Genomic DNA, 24,477 nt, shown 5'->3' with positions numbered 1-24,477 from the left:
AAAGCAGGCACCGATGTTTGTTTGTTTGTTGGCGCAGACAGACCTGATGCTCGCTGCCGTTATTTACGATTCCGTCTTTCGCCTCCCCCGCCCGGATAAGCGAAAATTGAATTCCCGCCCGTCATCTCCATTTTTTCAACCGTTCGTTTTTCGCTTCGCAAAATAACGGCACTACACACGGCACACAACACCAAATAATGGATTTTCCTCCTTTCCGTTCTTTCTCTCTCTGCGCCAGCGAGCACGAGGGGCGCATTTTATTTCAGCGGGCACTTTGCGCGAGCGAGCGAACGAACGCACATTGCTCTCAAGTGCAACAGGTAGGAAATCTACTACTATACTCTACACACCCCATCACTACACCCGCTCGCTCGCTCGCTGGCACCACGACCCTTTTCTCTCTCTCTCTCGCGCGCGCGGCACCGCAACCAATCAATACGCTGTCAATAATTATTTTCCTGAAGGCACCGCTACTTTCCTCCTCCATGTATCCATCTATCTATGTACCGTGCCCGCAATTGGCGCTGCCGTTGAAAGCGCTCGCGCCACCACCGACACATCGGCATATTTGTAGCCCTGGGGAGTATTTTTACACGGCACCACCACCAACAACAAGCAACTCACTTTGAGCTCGATCCATAGCGCAGACCCTAACGACTGAGCAGCAACTTTTCCCCGAACTTCAAATTTGAGCTGCGTTTTTGCGGCCGGTCTCTTTTTGTTTATAGTTGACGGGGGAGGCGAGATAAATCCGCCACCGACACGCCAACGCGATAATCGTGAAAATTAATTTTGCAGCCAGCGCGGCTCCATAGTTGGAGCTAATTAAATAACAATATTGCATTAGCATAATACACGGTACCCCCTCGGTCGGTGCGATGCTGGGGATGATGCGCTCTCTCGCACATTATTAATACTTCACAGAGTCTGTAACCTCTCTCTCTCGCGCGCGTTCCATTCGCCGTTGCCGATGACGTCATACTTTATGGTGATGGGATTCAGAAATCAATATTACACGGCACCTCCTCCATTCACCCTCCCAGCTCACATAATGATGAAAAGATATTTTTGTTAAAGCAGCAGGTTTGCAGCAGCAGCCAAACTTATGCGACGACGACTTTTTTGCTCTTCTGTCTCTCTCACTCACTCACTCACTCGTTCGCTTTTCTTTCTTTTGCTTTTAATACACCCTGGCCTTTTATATAAAAGGAGCGGCGAGCGACGGCTGCCGCTGTTGTTTTTGACGTTTTGCAACCCTCCTCAGACCTTAAATATTTTCCCTCCTTTTTATTAATAATGTAAATTTTGCAGACATTTTCTACATTTATTTTTCCCTTCTTTATCGCGACGGAATTTTGCCTTTTTATACATACCCGGCCGGTCTGAAGAGAGAACGAGGAAAAACCGTTCGTTCTCATAATGCGATTCGAAGCTGCTGCTTTTCTTCTTCTGAAGCGTCTGTGCGCGAAAATATCATAAAGTATGATTCGCCGACATCATTACCGCGTTCCTGTTACACGTGAAAAAGGAGGGCGCAATTTTGCAGTGCTAGCACCGCAACTTGCGCGCCGTTAATGAGATGGAGGAACAGGTAAAAGGAGAATGCGAGGGAGAGAGATAGAAAAATAACAGGTTGTGCAGCGTGGAAAATGACATTCTATATATATAACTGTGAAGCAAAGCGGCCCACGCCGGGAACAAATTTCTCCCCTTGTATATCTAATTGTGCCGTTTTATATTTCTCATTTCGCGCTGCACCGTAATTCTTGTTTTTATTTCATTGCCTCATTTTGCTGCTGAATTTTTTTTTTATATTTTTTATCTTTTTGTGTGTCCGTGAGCGCGAGTGGTTAGCTGAAGAAAGATGGTTTGCCGCAGGTTGAGTACTCCGCTGGTTGGTTTCAGTGGCAAGGGTCCTTTGAGATCATCGTGAGTGATGCTTGGTTTAAAGAACGATGACGCTAGAGTGTGAAAAATGATCTCTTTTTTAGCCTTATAGTCCCTCACGCAAAATATTCATGACGTATAAACTGCGCTTCGATGGCAATTTTAAATTTCAAATTTTGTAAAGACTGAGCCTCCTTATTGCTTGACACAGGCATTGTCTGTTTAATTAATATTTAATTAAAAAACTATATTGATCAGAAAATATCAATGCATTTAATTTTTAAAAAAGTATGAAAACAAAAAAATTTATCGCCAATATTTTCTATTTTCAGTAAATTCAAATTTGTAAATTCACTAATAACTAAAAACATTAATTGAAGTTAATGGCAAGATGATCTTTTTTCATATGTAACATAAACACCTATAGGAGACTTCTTTGACTAATTTTTTAATTTTGAATTATTATAATGTTTTAGTTGGCTTAACAAATGTGGATTTTTCCAGATTTTTCAACAATTTAGGCGATGTGAAAGATTTTTAATTATGATATGATGACTAGCATAATTATGGGGTATTGCATTGAACATTATTATAAAAAACGTTAAAAATAGATGTAATTTTTTTTTTAATTTCGATTATTTAGAATTAATTATGAACCACAAATAAATATTCGATACAGATTTTTTTATTGTGAAAAACCAAATCGAATTAGCACATTTAAAGGTAATGTCAAATATTATTTTGAAAAGCTGTATCTCGTTCTTCTAATTTAATACACGATTTAAAGTTTTCCACTTCTGAGTACTCAACCTGGAGCTTACGAACTTTCAATTAATACATCATGTCTAATACATCAAACATATCCATACTCATAATTGACCATAATCTAGCAAGTATATTTGAGATGAGGGGTGTGCTGTTGCAGCCGCGGTGTCAACGACCACCACCACCACCACCACCTCAACCACCCGCAGTACCATCTTAGCCGCCTCACCTACGTCCCCCACCGTCCCGAAACGAGACATCATTCTTCCCCATACCTTCCTGCACTCGTACAGTTACCAGCACCACCTACTCGCGCCCCGCTACAACCCGGCCGCCGTGTCCACGGATGCGTCGGACGCGGCCCGCGGCCTCGCCCGAGTAGGTAGTACGCGGAGACGCAACTCGCAACGCCGCGGCCTTCTGCGCAGACAAAGGTCGGTGGCGTTTCGTGCTGGCTCCGTCAGCGGGTCTGCGGTTGCGACCGCCTCCTCCGCACCTGCTGCCTCCGCCGCCGAACATGAGATGGGGTTGCCCTCACCCCGACTGCACCACTACAGGTTGCTACACACATATTCATACACCGAGTCTCCTTTTTACTCTCGCTCGCTGCTCTCGCTCGCTATAGCTGTTGTACATTTTCCACTCACTTTTGTGCATTTGTTGTATCTCTCTCACGTTTTTTTTTTTTTTTTTTTTTTATTATCGTTATTGTTCTGACGCTCTCTGCTGCCGCTGAAATCTTACACGCACACCGTGGTGTGTATTCATATATTTTTTTTTCCTTATTTACTCTGCTCTCTTCGCATCTTTTGTGTTTCTCTCTCTGTCTTGTTTTTGCTACGTGTGTGCTGGTATCTTTTTGTTATTTTGTCTTCGTGCGCGCTGTGCATTAATTGTGCCCGTCTCGCGCGATTTTTGCGTGCGCCCCTTCGCGGAAGGAGCGCAGCTTTTTGTTCTAAACTCAAATCCCAGCTCTTTTTTTTTTAATTTGCGCAATTTTAATAAAACGCCTGGGACGGAAGCTTTATTACCTGCGCAGTCACACTAATGGGCAAAAAGTTAATTGAAAATTTTATTTGCTTTTGAATTGAGACAGAAAGAGGTTTATTAAAGCGCTGAGAGCATAATTTGTCTCTCTATTTCAGCTAATATTTGTAGAAGAGCTGTAGAAAAAATTTAGAACTCGAAATAAATTGTATGTGAGATATCTTTTAGATTGTTGCTGTAGGGATACTAGAATGGATTTTTCGTGTAACTTGTTTAGGATAATTTTAATTTTTTTGATATGGTAATCAGTCTTTTTAATACTTTCCCGCATAATATTAACACAGTAAGTAGAAGTTGTAAAAGTAAACATTAGAATCAATTAAATATTTTAAAACATAAAATACATAAAATTTATTCTTTTTTTGAACATTAAGTTACCTAAAAATAATAGTGCATAATCTATGTTGTATAACAAATACAATCAAATTATTATAATTATGACGTAATCGTTAAGAAATAGTTCCACAACTCATGTAATTTATGACATAACATTTTTCTTCAAAATGATAAAGTTATATCTATTAAAATAATTGTTTAATTATATTTTGTACCAATTAATTTGATTTTGGATGTGGTCCTTCCATAGAGCCTATAAAAAAAACATGTGTTAGTATTTATTGTTCATTCAGCAAAAAACTTCTGCCGCGTTCCAATATACAGAAAAAGCGAGAGGGCAGAATCCAATTTTATTAACGCAGAGCAATCAAGTAATAAAAGCAGCGGCGCGTTTGTTTATTTTGGCAAATGTTTGCTGTCCCCTTGCAGCTCTCGACCCTGTTGTGTTAGGACCACTTTAAAGTGGCTTCGGTGGCCCTGTTGCTGCCGCCGCGCTGATAAGATAGAGGTCAAAACAAACACCGAGTTTGCAAAAATCGAGCTCTTTCCACTAATTAATACAAAGGCAGCAACCTCTCAAAGAGCAACTCCAAACTTCATCAGCCATATAATCTCAACTTTATAATTAGCACGTATTCCAGGAGAGAACTGCCGCGGAGTTCGATTTCAAAGTTTGACGACATTTCGCTTTAATTCAGGTTGCTCCGATTTTCATCGCAGCGAACAACAGCTTTTGTTCAACATTTTCGCTTTTTCGGATGCCAAAAGAAATTCTCTCCTCCCTTGATTCCCTCCTGCCAGGCCCATATAATAATGGTACACGCCTAATGAAGCGAAAAGCGTTTGATTTTATTCTCTTTGTTACTCGCGACGCTTTGAAATTTAAACCGCCCTTTTAATGAGGTTCATTAAGAAATGCAAGCCATTAGGCGCCGGCAAAAAGTAAGGCGGAACGACAGTCGCTCCCAAAGGCTTTATATATCCGCGCACTTCCGACGCGAGCGAGCATTTTGCGTTATGAATTTTGTATGACAGCACCGAGGTGTGTGTGTGTGTTATTTATTAAGTACATATCCACGCACTCTCTCCTTCATTATGTACTTGATAATAATGTGATGAGAACTCACCGCCCGTATAATGATTCTCTTCAGCATGACAAGCACTCCAATTAGTTTTGCATTGCAAAAGTGAATTCGCTCTCTCTCGACATGATTATACAATGACTTGGCTTTTCTCACGACTTGTATTGTAAATTTTGTAGTTGATTACTTCAGTAGTTCGTAGTTTTTGGACTGCTGCCTCGATACTTGAACATCTTCACACCTCTAATAGGAATAAAGTTACATTCTGAAAACAAAGTTCAAGTCTAGAGGCACGTCTTGTATAAATTGTATTTTCTGACTTGGTATTTTGATAAAAGATTTTTACATTCACCCCCAGATTGTAAAAAGTTGCCCTCACTCTTGTTAAATACTCTGCTGCACCGCTACACTTTTTGTCCGTTATTCGCATGAGTAATGATTGAAGTGATTTGAATTTTTGCTGCACACTTACAAGCATTTGCCTGCTTCGACCTTGCACAATTTGTCCGACTAATCGCCGATTGTCTGTTGCAGAACTATGACAGCGATATGCTTCGTGTGCAATCTACCAATTTTGAGCCACCAGGTCGGCCTGGTGTGGCAAGGAGGCAACGGATGGGACGACCTGATGCGCGAGCAGGTCGAGGAGAGCACCCTGCGCCAGAGGCTGGGGAGGCGCGACTCGGCCGCTCAAATCACCAGCATTTCACCCCCTACCGAGACCAGGGAAACCTCACCCCCTGTCTGCAGACGGCGAAGGTTAGTCCCAATTGATTAATTAAATTATTTTATTCGTATCATACCAAATTTAAAATACGTTGAACATTTCAATGATTCAAAAACGATTCATTTTATAGCTTTCAATTTTCTTGTCCTAACAAGAATTATATTCAAGATATAATGTATGCTTTAATGTCTTGCTTTTGCAACAAAATCGAGCGGAATGGAGCTCTTTACGTCCGTTTTACTCAGCAGCGTATAAGAACTTCCTTCGTCGCTTGATTTCCCTTCAAAAACTCCCTTCAGTTGAGATAAGAGGATAAAGTATTTGGCGCTGGTTTCAATGATGTGAATAAATCTTTTATGCCGACGCTAACTTTTTGAGAAGAAGTCAGTTAAATATCGATTAAAAGGGAGTCGGCTTTAGCAACCTGAAACGGCATTTATTATTCATGAAGCTAATATCTTAATGGGTTCTTACCTGCCAGAGAAAACGCGAAGGGCATAACAGTTAATGATTATGACTGAAATGCATCATAAAGTACAATGTAGTAATCATCGGTAATATAGTAAATTAATAGCATACGCGCGTAATACGCAACCCTTTTACTTTGATAATATGATTTTATCATTTTACATTGGGCAGGTTTGAACACATTATGCCCCTCAATATGTAAATAAAGATCAGTATAAAATTTGCTGATGTAAAAAAATAATTCAAACTGCTTATTTTCATATGTTCATGATTCATGCCGTACTTTTATTTGCAAGTAAAATATTCTAGGGTATATTAGACTGGAACGCTGTAAAGAATAAAGGAAAATTAAAAATAAAATTGTTATTGCCGAGCTGCTCAATTACAAAAAATATTAGCTACATAATTCAAAACATGTAATTACTGATTTCTATAAGTTTTCAACAGGATACTCTCAGACTTGACATGTTTCTCGATTTGATATTGCGGGAACGGGACAGGACAAGGCTTTGGGGGGTTCTTCTTCACAATTTTTTAACTTTCTCGAATAATTGAAGAAAAAATTTTAGTTTTTTTTTATTGAAAATAAAAGTTAATTTGAAGACTAAAAAAGATTTAAAAATTTTCATTGGAAATTTCTAAATTACAATATGACTATTATTTATTCAAAATTGGTATTGGAAACTGGAAGTTTTATATAATAATTATCAGTGAAATTGTCAGCTGTTAGTAAATTGATTAAATAATTCAAATTTAAATTTCCAAGGCTGTTTGGCACAGTCATGATGATACATAATTAATTTTTAATTACCATTTGCTGAGAAACTAATCAGTCAGTTCAGAATTCACAAACAGAAGAAAAAGAATAATTCCACTAAATATTTTAGTTGAAATTTAATTTCTTGTTACTCATCATTAATCATCCTCCTTGTTTGCAAATTCAGAGAGGAATTCTTTTTTTTTGATAATTTGTCTTTCTGCTCTCCAGATCATCGTTGGCGCAGCTGACCGACATCCTTCGTGAATGGGGCAGTGGCGTCGGAGTTGGCTTAGGCAAGAGTGACCTGGGCACAGGGTCGACGCGGCGCCGCAGCACCAAAGAGCTGTCGCGGCGCGACACCCTGGTTGACCTGGCGCGCAGCCTGCCCTGGGGCCGCTCAACCGATTCCTCCTCCACCAACGCCTCCACCAAGATGCGCAAACGCCGAGAGTCAACCATCGACTCGACCAAGAGTGCATCCAGCCGGAGCCGCCGCTCTTCCGCTAGTGGCGGCGCCGACTTCCGGACGGACATCGCCCGTTTCTGGGGCCGCCGAGACTCGTCGCGGCGACGGCAGCGCTCGTCGAGGCAGTCGGAACCACCGCCTGAGCAGCGCCGCGGATCCGAAGAGTCCACCTCGGACGGACGCAGCCGCAAAGATTCGGTGCCGCAGTTGCGTAGCAGCAGGCGTGGGTCAAGGGTCAGCGCGGCCACCTCACCAGACCCCAGCAGCAAGTACTACAGGTGGGAGATTTTTTTACACCTTAAGTTTAATAATATTTTTATTGGTAAGTTTGAGGTCTGAAACTTTTTTTTAAATGTTTAGTTTGTGAGCTACAAAAATGTGTTAAAAACTAAAATTTAAAATTATTTATCTATATTTTATTGATTTTCCACATTAGTCAATCTTTGTGAAGATCAATCTGATCAATTAAAATTACATAAAATTGTCTTTTTTGCTTCCTAATGCAAAATGAAATAATCTCATTATATAACATAGCAATTTGCTTTACAATTATATAAATTGTATATAATTGCTTAAAAGTTAGTTAAATTTATTGTTCAAATATCATAAATTTAGAACAATCTGAGATCAACAAACTTCAAATTCAAAATATTTTAAGCCGCATTAAGATAATTGTTTGCCCTAAAGTACATTTTAAAAGCTATGAATACCTCTTTTGCCATTTAAAATTAACTTAAAGTAATTATTGCAACTCATAAGTTAAATAATAAACCTCAAGCTTTGTAATAACAGTTAATAGATTGAATGACAATTACGCTCAGAATTATTTAGTTATATTTTATTTCCACAAAATCAACCCCCCAATATGTTGCCATGAATTCACCATTTATAAAAATTGGCTTCATTACAGCCCTTTGTCAAGTGACTGCAGAGAGGGTCAACGTCCTTCAACATCTTCGACGGCATCCGACAGCGCACCAGGTGGTCTGGGCACTCCTAAGCCGAACGTGGACCTGTCGTCGTCAAGCAGCGACAACGCCGCGGCGCCACAACCCATCCACTTTCCGCTAAGTGGCCCTGCCCTCTTCGTCCAGCAGCCGTCGACGACGACATGTCCCGGCCTGACCGTGCCTGGGCCGCTGCCCATCCTGCCCACAACTGTGGTCACCGCCACAACTCCTCCGCCCACCTCGCCTGTAAACACCACCACTACCGGAACCGGCACTTCCACTGATACACCACACCTTGCAACTAGAAAAGACTCAACCACCCAGGTGGGGACATTGAGTAATTCAACCATTTGCAATAAAATCCTTCAGCCATGTTATGTTATTATTTTTATGATGAAATTTTGTTAGATCTGTTAACTATTTTCTTTTCTATTAACAAGGAAGCAATTTAATCAATAAAAAAAAATGGAACAGAGGAAAAATATTTTCCATATTTTCCAGTGAAGCAAAAGGTTCTTTAGCACAAATTGGTGTTTGCTCTGAATTCGCAAACAGCAAAATTATTTATTGAATCATTCCACTGAATAACTTCATAGCACTAACCGGCAATTAGCGTATTTTGATGTAGAATAGGAATGGAAGAGGAGAAAAATAACGAGATCCATTTGCAACTGTTATTTTGCGATTGCACGACTGGCGGCTGAATAAACATCACATTTGCAATGCGAGCTGCACGCACAAACACGCGAGCTCACTTCTCCGGAATTCCGAAAGTCCCGAGAGCTTTTTGTGCGTCCGCCTCGCTTGCTTTGACAAACTTTCGTCTTCGCCACCCCTCACGTCCCACTCACTCTATTTGATATGCTTGACAGAACCAAGCGCCGAGCAAAATCGTTATATAAAAGCTGAGAAAACATGAACCGCCTACTAAGTAATTTGATCTTTGTTAAAATTGATCAACTTCCTTTATGTGAATGGCACGCCTGCAAGTGGCAATAACTCGCTGGAAAATATGAAATGGATTTAACAGGCTGGTGAAAAATATTCACATGTATTATGTAAATCCGATCCGAAATATGCAAGCTTATAAAGACTATTTTGAGAAAAATTGATTTACAAGTTATTCTCGACAACTTTATAAGCGGTTCTTTTTGATTCCGAGTTTAATCTTTTAAGGCTACCCGTAATATTTTTTGCAATTTATAAAACTTTATTATGCAAATGAAGTATTCACAAATTTTAAACACACATTGCAAAGGGTTAAAATTTTTTCGCGGTAAGATTAATTAATTTAACAAGTAGCACCGGTACTAGTGGAATTGAAAACGAATATTTGGCTTTAAATTTTATTATTTAACTCACAATTCTTAGACTTAATCGCCTTTTTTTTCTTTGAAAACAAAGGGAATTTTCAATTTTCACCAGGCTATGGATTATGCAGGTCCAACCATTATTTAAAAAATTGCCCTGTAGTCTTTTTAAATCGAATGATTTATTTATTTTATTTTTAGTCAACTTGATTTCATAATTAAAGCTTGATTATTTAATAATTAACAATTTTCTTACTAATCTTTTTTTGAACCTTCCAGATATACTATAAAGGTCGCCGTGACTCGCGGACGCAAATCTCCCCTGAAGGTCGAAGCGGCACCAGTAAAGAGGCCTCCCCAAAATTTCCCCGTCTTCCGCGCCAGTCGACGGCCATCGACGACTCTCTTCCCGTCAACTACGGCCGACGCGGTTCGCAACCGTCGCTGTCTCCTGAGCAGAGCGACGAGAGCGGCAGAAAAGCGCGCCGCGACTCCTTAAGTCCCGATTCGGCCGCCAAGGACGGATTCGGCAACATGGCGCACAAGGGTCGCAGAGACTCAAAATCTCACCTGTCGCCTGAGAGAAGAAAACGCAGAGATTCAAAAACGCATCTGTCGCCTGAGCGAAGAGGACGGAGGGACTCGAAAACGCACCTTTCACCTGAAAGAAGTGGTGGCAGCGATAGGGACAGGGACGCCTCGCCCAGGAGACGCCTTAGAAGACAGTCCACCACAACCACCGGTGGAGAAACTAGACGCAGCTCGAGAGCTCCAAGGTTTGCATAGTTTTAGTTGTTGCATTGATTAAAAAGAGCAAATGAAACGGATATTAATTTTTGCCCATTTTCCTTGGAATGCTAATTTACATTAAAAGCTACTATAATTTTAGACAAGCGTCTATAAATACATATTTTGCCTGCTTTGTTTTTTCCAATGCAATTCAAATTGTATAGGTTGTATTCTGTAAAAATTTAAGAAACGAAATTGGGCAACAATTATTGGCCGTTATGAAGTGCCAAAGAGGAGTAGAAGTTGCACACAATATTTTATTAAAATTTGGGCGCGCCACTTCAAACAAGCAATGATAACCTACCAAACTATATTTGTAACAAAATAATTATTTGTTATAGTTTAATCCCAATTTTTTTTAATGTATTAACTCTTTTAAAATTGAATATTTTAAATCATTTAAATATTTTATGAAGATTAAAAACTTTTATTTTTATTATCTTCTTCGATGATACTTATAATAAAATAAAAAAAGGTTTATTTTCACTCATATTTCAATTTTGACTGAAATTGATGGGAAATAAAATAATAAGTTAAAAGGTTCTCAAATAAAGCTCAGTGATGTCAGGAATGATCATCCAACTGTATTTCTGTCAGACATAAGATTTTAAATTTTTGTAATTTTTTATATACAAAATAAAATTCAAATTAATTCATTCCAAATAAAATTTTTTAAAACAAATTTTTAAAAGCGCGGCGACTCAATCTCAACATTTGAAAGCATGACATGAAGTGCCTTTGACTGTGGCGTGCTTAAAGTCGCAAGGTGTTCGCTTAGGCGAGTAGAAAATTTCTGTAAGGAAGACCCAGGAGGATCTTTTCATTTCTCTTGAGCAATTTTTGTGAAAGAAACTCAATGGTAAATTAGCACTGCCGTAATTGATGCGTCTGAACCAGAATGTTTTCATTCCGACGCGGACGCTCCTCTCGAGTCAAGGGCGCGAGGATGGAGCGTCTACTTGTTCCTATCTTCAGATTTAAGGGGCTTTTTATTACGCTGATTGTGAGTGAGCTCATGACAATTTACTCTGCGCATTTGCTATACAAGTTTTGTTTACTCTGGCCGCCTGATTTGTTGAGAGTCACTTTTTAGATTGGGGAGCCGCTGCAGTTGTTAGCAGAAAGTATTATTGATTCAAAATTTCTCTAAACAAAACGGTATTTTATTAAAAAAAAATTGTGATAAAAATTAAATTATGATATTGTAAGGTCTTAAATTTAAACTTGTATTAAAAATTTAGGGATCGTAGTAAAATAAATCAGTGTGTGCAATTGTGTAATCACATTAATATTATATGACATTTGTCTTGGCTGATTGAAGGTCACCGGATTCAAGCTCGACCTGCTCGTCACGCGACCCGTCGCCGAAAGCACCTCCGATCAGGCGACAGTCGACCACAGAGGAAATCCTGATCGCCAGGGGTTTCAGACGCCAGAGCACGACGGAAGAAATGATTCGCTGCCGGAATTTTCGGCGCCAGTCAAGCCAGTCTGATGAATTCACGCGCAGCAGGGGTCGTCGAGATTCCTGCGCTCAAATCACAGATGGCACCCTCGCCACCATGACCGTCGAGACGACCAGCACGTTTTTCGACTCGAGCACCCAAACAGGTAAGACTGCTTTCTGCACGTCTTGCACTTTCTAAATCATTCAAATTTTTTATATCTGGTGGGGAAAATTAAAATTACTAAATTTAAAAAAAGAACCACTTAATTATACGTTGAGACTAAATTATATATGTATGAAATACAAATTTTTTTTGGGTAGAATTTCACGACTGAGGTGTGGTGATTTGAATTTAAAATCCTCAGTAGGTTTTTTGAGTTGTTTATTGTTTAAGCAAAAACAATATCCTGCTCTACATGTTTCGGCTGCGGGCTGCAGCCATAATTCATGAGCTGTAGAATCATTTTTTGGGAAGAATTATTATACAAAGATCAATCTTAGATTTAAAAAATATTTTTTAATTTCAAATTAACAATATTTAGTGAAAAAATTCTTTTTCAGAAATCAATTTTTAGCACAAAATTTGAAAATTGAATACAAACTTTTTGTAACAAATTAATTTTTATAATAAGCACTATAAGCAGTTTTTTTTACACAATAAACAACACACAAAACCCATTTAGAAAGAATTTAAATTCAAATTACCAATGTAAATATATTTTCAAAATAGATTAATAGAGTCAATTTTAAAGCAATAATTTCACAAACTTCAGCTATAAATATAAAATGCACTAATTCATGTACCGCGTAATCGATTGTTGAGAAAATTTCCTACCACAACTCTGCCCTGCCTTATTGTGAACCGCAAAAAACTTTTGCTTAGAATTTATTGAGTCTTACCGAACTTTGTCGTAAATGAATTACAGCCCGCAGCCAAAGTTTGCGCGCATTATTAGAGCTCTGCAAAGTTTGCAATCGTAAATAGCGCGGTCGGGACTTTATTAGTGGCCGCTTCCACCACGAGATAGAGCTTCGCTGCATTGTTATACTTCATTTGATGTAATCACTTGTTGCATTTTACCTCGGTATCCGGCCGACGGCCTCCACCGCGCTTATTTGAATAAACCGCAAAGAGATTACAAAATGAGATTCGAGTAACGCTGGGACTTTTTTTTAATATCGCGGCAGCCGTCTTTTTACCCTGTCGGAGCAAGATGGAATTACTTCCACTTTGTTGGGTAAACATTTGCCTCGCCTGATTCTTTATGCAGCTCTGTGTGAATAATTTGCAAATCTAATAAGTTTCCACCGAGATAATGGGGTAACTTCACTAACCACTTAATCCTCTTGGGTTTATCGTTAATCATTAACAGAGAGTTGTAAAACAGACTTGTAGAAATTAGTTTTTCCTTCACATGGAAATTTTATTTCGACGATCAATTTCTTCAAATTTGATTAAAACTTTAAACTGATTTCGTAACGTAGTTTCCAGAGAAAAAGTTGCAAACCAAAAATCTAATAAACGAATCTGTTTCCTGCCAGCTGGGTTGATCAATGATGTTCTAAAATTACAACGGAGCTTGGGACTCATCATTCAAAAGAGGTCGTGACCATGATAGATGAAACGGTACAAATCAATTTACGAGGGCCAACACACAGATAAGCTCTGCGAATCTGACATTTGGCGGAAAAAGTTGCTCGTGCGGCCTTGCGGACGCTCGCACAATGAACTTGGGCGCGATGATTGATCGCCATGTATCTCCGCCGGGGGCGCGAAAATGTCTGGTGAAAGAGAAAGAGAGGGACGCCGGAAATCGATGGAATTTGTGCAAAATAAATAATAATATTTTTTTTGCCGCAGAGAATATTTGCAATTCGATCGGCACGCATGATTGAATTTCAAATCCCAGCTAGCTCAGGTTCGTTCTATTACGCGTCGCGCTATCGAACGGGCGCCTGCCGATTTTGGTGGTATGCAACCTGGTAGGCTAGTCGGACAAACTGGTTGCATAGACGGTCGTGTGGAGCGAGGCTGGCAGTAATTCGATTTGCTGCGGTTGTCACTTAGACGCCGCGTTTTATGAATATTTTATGTGGTGGCGTGTGCTTGCCAGAGGAGTGAGAACGAAAGAAACGAAATGGAGAGATGGGGGTTTTCTGTTCTGCGAAAACGCCATCTCTCGCAATACCACACTTGCGAGCTTTTCTTTCCATTTCTTCGAAAAACCGTCAGATTCTCGTGAAGAGAAAAAAGGAAACATGGCGTCGTTCCCATCCATCACGATGGAATCCAATTTCGAGGATTTTTGGAGTGTTTCTACTTTTCCAGAATTCATATATTATTTATTAAAAGTATATATCTCTGTAAAATTATCAGTGCAAAATATCACAAAATATGATAATTTACATTATAGAATTAGGAATGCTTCAATTCAATTAATTTATTCTCTCGCAACAAGTCAAACAAAAAATTAAAATGCTTGTTATGATTTTAAGCCAGGATTGCATTATAATTATTACCAATTAAAAAGTTTTGATTTTTTGATCAGTAAAATTGTAAACCACTGAAGACGCATTAAAATTTTTTTTTTAAATTTCATAAAACATTAAAAAAATATATTAATGATAAATAATGTTAATGATAGAGAAAATATATTATAGGATTGTATTGCTGTCTAGCGGACCTGTGGTGTACACTAATAGCATTCCATCCATTCATTTTTAAAAGAATAATTGTTATATATTGTGTAAAAAGTTATTATTATTTAAACTTTGCTATGATTTTTATTTTTAATATTGTTTGATATAATAACAAATTGAAATACACTCCTTATATATTATCTAAAATAAAAAAATATTTAAATACTATCTTTATTAAAAATACTATTAAGCAAAAGTAATGATTGAATCCCTGCACATACAGTGATAAAAAATAGCTACCTTATTTAAAAATTGCTAAAAATTTAATTTTACTAATGACTTGAAATAATATTTTAAGCATAACGTAAATTTTGGGGCTTTGGGCGTTGTACGGAGGGCGGCGGGAGCCCGGAAACAATCGAGCCGGGGCAGCGACGGTCGGACGAGTTTATTTCACCGAGCAGAGAGGACGGGCGAGCGAATGCTGAAAGTTGTCTCGGTGTAAAATTCACCGCGGAGGAGGAGGCGGCGGAGGCGACGTCGGTGGTTCGGAACGAGGGGCATTGTCATATTTGCCGAGTCGTTGTCGCACAACAGCGGAGGAACGAACGAACATAACGCGCGCGCGAGAGAGCGATCTAACAAAAAGCGTGCCAGCGAGAGAGCGAGTCACTTGAGTCACTCACTTTGCGAGAGCAGGGATTGAGTTTCAGCGGCGCGCGCGAGTTAAGTGCACGCCGACCTAAATATTGTGATTGGGCACAGGAAGAGGGAGCGAGCGGGCGATCACATGGGCAGGCGAGGCGAGGGGCGGCGTTGCCTGGTGGCGCCCTTTCTGCGGAGCGGCAACAGCGCAAGGGCGCACTACCAACACACACCGACGGCACGAAGGACCGGAGAAAACTGAGGGCTCAGCAGCAGAAGCAGCAGCAGTGTGTCGGCAGGCCCGATGAGTGGCGTTTTCTTGCAGCCCGAGACGCACTTGTTCGCCACTCGGGGCGGCTGACCCCGCCATGTGAACGGCCCCCGGAGCACCCTCTGCCCCAGGATTATGACCAGTGCGCCCGTGAGGCCAGCTGTTCGCTTCGAGAGAGCCAGTTCGAGTGAGCAAAGACTTTCACCTGTGACCAACAGCCAACCAGAAGAAGCAGGTCAGTCAGCCAGCGGGGGCGGTGCTGCCCCGGGGGCGAGTCCAGGGCCTTGATTGCCGCCACGACTTTGCTTTGAAGTCGGCTCGGGTGGTCTCAATTACGGCGTAATTTGCTGCACTTGTGTGCCGCCTTGTTAAAAAAAGGATTTCTTTTATGCCTCTCCTCGCGACCGACTCGACAGGTGTGCGGACGATTTTGTTACAATTTATTTTTGTCAGTCCCTCGTTAATTCGTTAAAGCGAATGTTATAATTGGACGCTGCGAGCCAAATGTTGAAATTTTCCGCCCTTTTGTTCCGGCGAGTGAGAGATAAAATTAATTAGAAGGCAGCCAGGAGAGACTAACAAGTTAAAAAGCTCTCACTCGCCGTGCAAAATCAATGCACACTCGCCGGCCGGAGGTTGGCAATGATAAATCATCCAACGATCGAACCCTAAACAAGTCGGATTTGCTCGTTTAAACGGCGAAATTTGCTTTCCTGTGCGCACAAGAATAAATTACCATTTATACGACTCTCTAGGAACTGCGTCAATAAAACATCAACGAGTTTCGAGCACGAAATGAACTGAAAATTATTAATAAAAATGTTGAAAATACGGTTCGTGCTGGGAGTCATTATCAGAAATAAGGGGACAAAACCTGAAATTAGCAAAATTACGGGTCTAGCGCGTGCCGATTAATTCCACAATAAGTCCAAAATAGGTAAAGAGCACGCGTCCCTCTCTTTCTTCTTTATATTTTCTTCTTTAGGCGTGTGGTGGAACATAACAGGTGGCAAAACCGAACCAAAAGTTTTTCAATAAGTACACCGACAACGAGGAGGACCCTAATCCTGGTGCCTCTTGCTCGCTCACCAGTCGCCACAGTGATCCGGGCAACTTTCGACTTACTTAGTTTGCTTGCCCACGAATACATACACAAACAGAGCAAACGGCAAAGCATTGTTCGAGGGATTGTCGATGCAATAAAGCGGCCCGACACGCGAGTTTAAAGCATAAGAGCCCTTGTCCCTCACAGTGTGGAAGGGAAGGAGGATGAAAGTGTTTTAAAACGAATGAAGTGCCTCTAGGACTGGTGCTCTGCCTTTGCAGCCGTTCAAAATGGAAATGTATATTATAGCTAGAAATCCTGAATGCTCAAAACGTATAGGTTAAAAAAAATATATACCAATTATTGCAAGAATTATTTATTCCAAATAGGAGGCAAATTTTTAATAATATTTAAAAAACAAGAATAATAGGAGAAATGAAAATTTTGCTACTAGTAACATAATTTATCAAAAACGCATATATTTTTTTTAAATTTTCCTCCTGATGAAATTTGATCCTCCATCTCTCGATCATAGCTAATAAGTTTAAATCAACTTAATCTATTTTGAACATAATACGCAAGCTCAGAATCATATATTAAAATTATATATCGAAAATACATGAAGATGATGTGATTGGCTCCAAAATATATACAATTATCATATTAATTCCATTAATCAGCAAGTGAGCTGAACAAGTTTATAACTTTAATTTTATCAAAAATATTATGTATTTATATTCTTTAAATAAAACGATTGTATATTTTTTTGTTTAAATTGAATCAATCATAAAAATGAAATAATGTTAAAATTAAAAGTTAAATATAAATTTAATAAATTTAATATTTTGAATTTCTTTGTATAAACATTTTTCTCTTTTCTAAGGGCATATTATCTCCATTAGCGTTTATTTTATTTACCACCAGCGAGGCTCACCTTTTTCATCAGTCCGAAACCTAAAACGCTTTAACCAGGGAGCAGACACATTTGGCCTTCGCGGCAACGGGAGATTTCCTGGCTTCTGAATTTCGCTGATTAAAACGGCCACGCACATGATCATTAATGCCCGACGATATCTCGCAGAAAATAGCGCGGAAAGCACGCAGAGCCGACGTGTGATGGATGTGCCCAATTTATATAAATATACGTTCTCGCGGTGGATGTGTGTGTGCAGCAACGAGCCATATCAGGTTTCGCCCGACCAATATGTGCCCCATTCGTTAGGCAGCGAGTGCGGTTTGCAGCCGGAATGCCAAGCGAGAAGTAGAATTTCCCCTCGGAGCTTCTCGCGCTGATTTAATTATTGCCGAAATTTGTTTGTGTGACGAGTTTAATTAAATCACGCCTCGTTTTTGTCGCTACGAGACTTCCGAGGCTTCTCGGGGCCAAATTATTTATCATATATATTAATTGCGTCTCTTGGCAGTGGTGGGGACAAAAACGGAGAAAGGCAGCAGCAGAGCACGTGCGAAAAACGCCTGTCTCGATTGGCGCGTAAAAAGCTTGTTTTTTTCCTGGAACCGGCTGCGCCCCCCGTATATGAAGTGATTTTTCCGCCACGGGTGGCCACAACGCTCCAGCCAGAAGTCGCAAAGTTTCTTGGTGGCTCGATCGATATAATAAACACCGAGGAAAGAAGGCGCCAGTAAAGAAGGTACGCCAATTAAGAGCTAGATTTTGGCCAAGAACAATCGCCATTTCTTTGCTGGGTTCTTCCTTCTCTTTTTCCCAATAGTTATTATTTTGCGCCAAAAAAATACATGTTAAGTCTCATCATCTTGCATTGTTACCAAGGTACCGATTCCCCAAACATAATGTTTAGGGAAATCAAAGAGAAATTAATAAAAAACGATTTAAAAAATTTTCATCTCCAATTAGAGCAATATCATTGAATAATAATTATCCGACTAACTTCCTGAAATAAGATCAGTTGTTATAGCAATTTGTTCAAACTGACTAAAGAACGGTATGGGAGAAGAACTTGTAGTGAATTAATGCATTGAATTTCAATTTTCAACCCAGAAATCGATTCGGCGGCTAAAATTATTTATACAAACTTTCTATCTGAGAGTGGAAAACTTAGCAGTCTAAAGTTGCAAGAGAAATCAATTTAAATTTAATTAAATAACAATTTATGACAGGGATAGAATCACTGATCATAATACTTTCCATCAACTTATCAAAGAGATTTAAACTGCGCACAGAAGCCTTTATTTTGTTAATTATTTTAGGCTTAGGCTGATTTTTCTTTAATACGACAACATGACATAATATTCTAGTAGAAGATTTTTAACGTCTTTGGTAATTTTTGTTAATTTTTGAATATTTCCACGCTTCGTTATTATACATGTGCAGAAAAGTTCATCGTCATCTTAAGAAAATGTTCTAAATTATTATATGGAAATTAATTATGTTGGCAGCTACACTTTTGACGTGGAATTACGAGGAATTATAAATGAATAAATCCTTGCTTTGTAATTAAGATCGTCTTTTTGCGAAATGCAAGTTTAATTGAAGTTGTCTCGCCATTAATTTAGAATTATAGTGTAGGTGCTGAATTCGTACCTAATAAGTTAAACAGGCGGCAAGAAGGAAGCCCGCGAGCGTCAAAGAGCGGCGCAAAATTAATCCGTTAGAGGAGCAGAATTAATATATTCAAAGCCTCAGTGCAAGCACGACGAGCAGCTATAGCAGGCTTTATATTCATGCGAGCGCATACAACGACAGGTTTATTAAAACAAAATTTCCAAGAAAGTACAACTGCAAACTTTTGCGACCAAAAGATTAAAAATCAAAACGCGTCTGCTTTCGGCTGCACGAAAGTTTCCATCCGCAATTAGCGCAAGAGCGGCACTCGAAATAATTTTGACGAGCGCCTCAAAGTCGGAAGTAGTTGCGAGCGAGCGAGACCGATTTCGTTAATGATCCCCGGCACTTGGACCAATGGCAAAAGCCGGGCGTGGTGCTAATTTCTGCCCTCTGCACACTTTGGAAAATTAAAGAGAGCGCCCAAGCGGGCAAGCCCATAAAAATCGAGAGCCGTAAAAACGCAAGTAAAATCGCCGATAATTTCCTCTCAGCCCGAGGCCGTCTCGTAATTTATATATTGTGTATAGAGCTGGTGGGTTTTATGTGTGCCACGTCTTCGTCGTAGTCTCTCTCTATGGCTATGCATTGCAACTCACTCCCGATAAGAGGTCACACGCTGGCTGCATAACCTAGAAAAAGATTCGCCGCCCCCGACGCCAGCCCGAGCCAAATCTAGTCCACTCGACCATCCATCCATCGACTGGCGAGAAATTGCCGCCTCGGCGCCTCCGAAATCCAATCACGGCGCCACTTGTGGCTCACACGGCTCCTTAATTACTTTTCAATCGGCGCCGCTTAAAAATCCATTTTGGCAACCCGGCAGAAAGGAAAGTTCATTGTTCGAGGGCAGATCGATAGCTATAAAGCTTTTTGAAGGCTTTTTATTCAAGTTCAAATGTTTCTATACTTGTGTTGTATCCCTGCTTTCAGATCAAAATTTGTTAGTTAGTCATTTATTTTATAATATTAAGCTTGAATAATAAAAAAGCATCCTCTATTTTATCAATAAATACGCTTTAGGAAATTTGGAAGGTTTCAAAAGAATAATTGAAAGTATTAATTCTTTGCTTACGATACTTGAAAATTTGCAGAAAAACATGACTGCAGATTTTTTTAATTTTGTCAAGCAATAATTTTTACACTAGAACTAAAAAATTAAATTTTAACACAATTTCAACATAATAAAATTTAATCAATTTTAAAGTAACTTCTTTGATTTTTCTGATTTTGCGTGTTTTTTACATTAATTTAAATTATTAATTTTTAAAAGCATAACTTGAATTCAACAGTTATTTGTTACTTCCTTTGCATGAGATATAAATCAAGGTAGAAAAATAAATTTTGTAATAATTTAAATATAAATTGTTGTCATTACAATAAAAGCATTATCTATCCTAATGATACCTATTCACTGCCTTTTGATGTTAAAGTATGTTAAAAATATATGTTAAATATATATAATATATAGATACATTTGATTAAAAAGTTAGAATGTTCGTAATATGGGATGAAAGGGTTGAAAATTTTTTACGAGTTTGGAATTGTAATTAAAACCCGCATCTCTTCTATCCAGACTGGGCATAAAAATGTAATATAATCGTATTTCACGCGCGAACGTGTTCAAATTTGCAAGAGTGCCGGGCGGGTTAGCACACACTTTCGCCTGAAAGAGGTGCAGGCTCGCGCGAGAGAGCTGAATATTATACACGTTTTTCCTTCCGAGAGGAAAATCTCAAAGCACGCGCGCGAAAAGGCGTGCGAATCCGGCGGCGAAACACCTCCGGGAATGGGAACAATAAGTCAGGCGCTCGCATTCCTTGCGAGTAGCCAACGAAGGCAGAAGGACATGCTTTTCCCTCCACTGGTCAGTGCGAGATATAATAAAATCTGGCGTGCACCCTCATGAATTATGCATTTTGAAGAATGGCCGTTGTCGGCCTGACACTCGTGTAAGAAATCCAAGAAAAGAAAATTGAGTCTCCTTAAAATGTTTATTTTTTAATTTTCCATTTTATTAATATACTTTTTTCTTTATTATTATTCAAAGAAAAATACTTAAAAATTAGGTGTTTGAAAAATAAACCACTTAAAAGGCAATATTGAAAGTAAAGAAAACGGTTTTTGTTGGTGTTAAAAACATATTTTTTAGTAGAGAAACGACTAATAAAATAAATAAATATACATCAGTTTTGGTCACGGTCTGTGACCTATTTTGTGTGAATTTTGTTCAAGAAAAATACAGAAAGTCTGCTAGATTGCAAAAAAAAACACCCTTTATACAAAATATTTTTAAATCTTACTAAAACTTACAAGGACAAAGCCTGTTTTTCTTTCCATAAAATAAGGGGGTTTCTAAAAGAAATTTAATATGATTTTTTTTAATTATTACTTATTTAGGATTGGAGAAAAATAAGTAAAATTAATTGAATTTAAAGTAACTTAATATTATATTAAGTAAATTTAAGTTTTTCTACTTTTAGAGAAGTGTAAGTCAATATTTCCAATCTAGATTCACATTTAGTCCGTATTTAGTTATAGGATTTTTTTTAGAATCACTTGATTCACTAAACTAAAAAAAATTTCCATATCCAATTTTATAATTTAAATAAGGCAAACATTTGTCAAAGAAAGTAAAATAATAATTATTTAAGTTTTCTGGATGTCATTTTGAAAACAATCTTGTTGTCTGTTGCAGAGCCGTCGCCGCTGTACGACAACAACCACTACCACGAGGAATGTTTGCGGTGCAACTCGTGCGGCCTGAATCTGACCGGACCTAATCAGAAGCGCGCGAGGCGTTTCAAGAACCAAATTCTGTGCGACCTGCACTTTGCCGACGTCGCCCTAATGGAGTGTTCAGACTTCATGCAGCAGCTGCGCTCCTTCAAGCCGCAGAGCCTCGGATGCGCCGTCGCCCGCAGAAAAAGCTCCACCACCCTCATCTTCCCCCTACCCCCGCAGGCCTGCTCAGGTGAGTCAAAACACACACACACTACTCATATTCGATTCCCTTAGTTAACTCGACGGCCCGGGCACCACCCGCGGCTTTTTCTCTCTCTAATGGGAATTTTGCATGGAAAATCTGCAAAGCTTTTTGCTGTGCCTGACTTTGTTTTTCGCTTACGCCATCGGCCTTGCTTGCTCTGCTGCCGTAAGCAAAATATCGTGCATATCCACTCTCTCAGCTTTTGCAAGCAGAGGAAAGGCAGAATGAATTTTATTATTATTATTTGCAAACAGGGAGAGAAATGAGATGGAATTACTTTTTTGTATAAAAATTTGAAAGTTACCGACTTTTTTGACTTGTTTAAATATCAAAAAATCGCATCATGCCATTTTTATAACTAAATTGTATTTTTATCTAGAATAATTCGTCTTAAGATTGACATACACATGTTCCCGACGTTGACAAAATTCATTAATTAATTTTCAGTATTTCCTACAAATAAAAAAGATAAAATATTATTATTTAAAAATTGTAATTTAATGCTATGTTCATTCTTAAGTTCATTTTCGAGAACAATTAAAATGTCATTTTGTCACAAATAATTATCTGCTCATGAATTATGGCTGCAGTCTGCAGCTAAAACATGTAGTGCAGGATATTGTTCTTCAGAAACAACCGAGGAAAAGTCGACTTCAAATTCAACTCTCAATCAATTTTATATTTGTTTTCATCCTCTAAAAATTTAAGTATTACAAGCTTTAAAAATGCTAAAATAGACACTTGTTTAAACAATACAAAATAAAAGCAGGCTATATAATGCACTTGCTTTTTTATGATGAGCATTTTCAACCAACTTTATTTAACAACTGAAGATTTGGCAATTTTAGCTTGAAACTTTTAATATCCTGGGTCTGCGCTCGAAGCACCACTTCTTGCGCGCACCATTTTCAGTATTAACTTTTTCTGTCGCACGCACATCTTATGACCCCGTAGGGCTTGGCTAGGGCGTTGAAGCAAGTGATTCTTATCGCGCGTTGGTGTGTGCATTGCGAGAGCCTATTTTTTAAGGAGAAAACATGTGCGGGCGAAAGTATCTCGGGGCCAATAGAACATTCTTGCTGCACCCCCGCGCCCTCCCGCGAAGATGGAAATCTTTCAAGGACAGTGAAATACCGTGCGTTTACAATCTGTAAACTGGGCATAAATTTGTGACACGGGGCGAGAACATCGATTTTCGACAATGGTTCGGAGGTTTAAGCGCACACACTGTCTGGAATAAATCACAGAAAATAAACGGAGGCCTTATATTTTATGATTCCTTCAAATTTGTAAGGAGATTTACGGCCGGCAGCTTTCAATTTTTCGTGATGCATGGTGAACGAACATAATCTTACAAGTTATTATTTTTTCTATTAAAACTATTAAGAGTTGCTATGAAGTAATTATTAAATTTTTGTGTATTAAAAATAATATTAAATAGTACCTTCCTTAAAGATTTTTGAAAGTTTTCATTTTCATTCTAAGAATATTTGTGGACCGTTTATATTCACAAAAATTTAAAATAAAAGTATTGTATTTGTTAACTTAATGAACAAAAGAAATAAATTCTAAATCAGACACTTAATTTATAATAATATTATTATATCATGAAGTGATAATTGCAATTTAAGTGAATATACGCGCTATAAATACGTAAACATTTAAATCATCAAGGGTTCTAAACTGTGCCTGAATATAGAATAACCGCTTGTTTGTGTGTACAAAATATTTTATAAAGGGAGACAAAGCCTTTGTCTTCACAAACGTCTTCTCTTGAATTCACATAATTTTGAAAAATTCATGAATATTAATAACTTTCCGTATTCCCCTGACTATCTCATTTATCTAATTTATATGTAAATGAACAAGTTGTTCACATTAATTGAAAGAAAAATTATAAAAATTCTGTCGGAATGAATGATGTGAAAATCCTGAGTAAATCTCATTATTTATGCCTACTTTTTTGTTGGTTTTCAAAACCAGAAAAATTATGATGAGCATTGACATTAGAATGAAACATTGTTTTGCAAGTCGGCACAAAATCAACGGTCATAATCACATTTCATCTCTACAAATTTTCCGACATGTGTCGGTGCGTGTTGCGGGATCGGTAAATTTGCAAACGCCAACAGCACGTCGCTCCCACGATCGCTCGCTTGTCAATATTCTATTATTCGTTCGGCGGTTTCGGTTTGTCTCGTCGTCGCGGTTCGAGTCGCTCAAAACGTTTGGCAGGTGCGTGTCTGTTGGAGCCGAAGTGGATGAACGA

The 24,477-nt window shown here is 38.8% G+C and overlaps 1 protein-coding gene across 2 annotated transcripts in view; it reads left to right on the top strand.

Annotated features, from left to right (window-relative positions):
• Positions 1–24,477, top strand: part of LOC132201182 (uncharacterized) — a 51,884-nt gene that overhangs the window by 3,566 nt on the left and 23,841 nt on the right. Inside the window, exons 2-8 of one of the 2 annotated variants that reach the window (XM_059627144.1) lie at positions 2,813–3,209; positions 5,652–5,876; positions 7,301–7,816; positions 8,449–8,812; positions 10,078–10,574; positions 11,909–12,198; positions 21,918–22,193. In XM_059627144.1, the coding sequence (XP_059483127.1) occupies positions 3,175–3,209; positions 5,652–5,876; positions 7,301–7,816; positions 8,449–8,812; positions 10,078–10,574; positions 11,909–12,198; positions 21,918–22,193 (2,203 nt within the window). In that variant the 5' untranslated portion in view covers positions 2,813–3,174. The remainder of the gene's footprint in view (positions 1–2,812; positions 3,210–5,651; positions 5,877–7,300; positions 7,817–8,448; positions 8,813–10,077; positions 10,575–11,908; positions 12,199–21,917; positions 22,194–24,477) is intronic. The other variant, XM_059627146.1, reaches the window with a different exon arrangement.

The sequence above is a fragment of the Neocloeon triangulifer genome, unplaced genomic scaffold, assembly GCF_031216515.1.
Source record: "Neocloeon triangulifer isolate White Clay Creek 2 clone unplaced genomic scaffold, ASM3121651v1 ptg000014l, whole genome shotgun sequence".
NCBI lineage: Eukaryota > Metazoa > Arthropoda > Insecta > Ephemeroptera > Baetidae > Neocloeon > Neocloeon triangulifer.
Note: the sequence above shows the minus strand (reverse complement) of the source record. Positions and strands in the feature narration are given on the sequence as shown.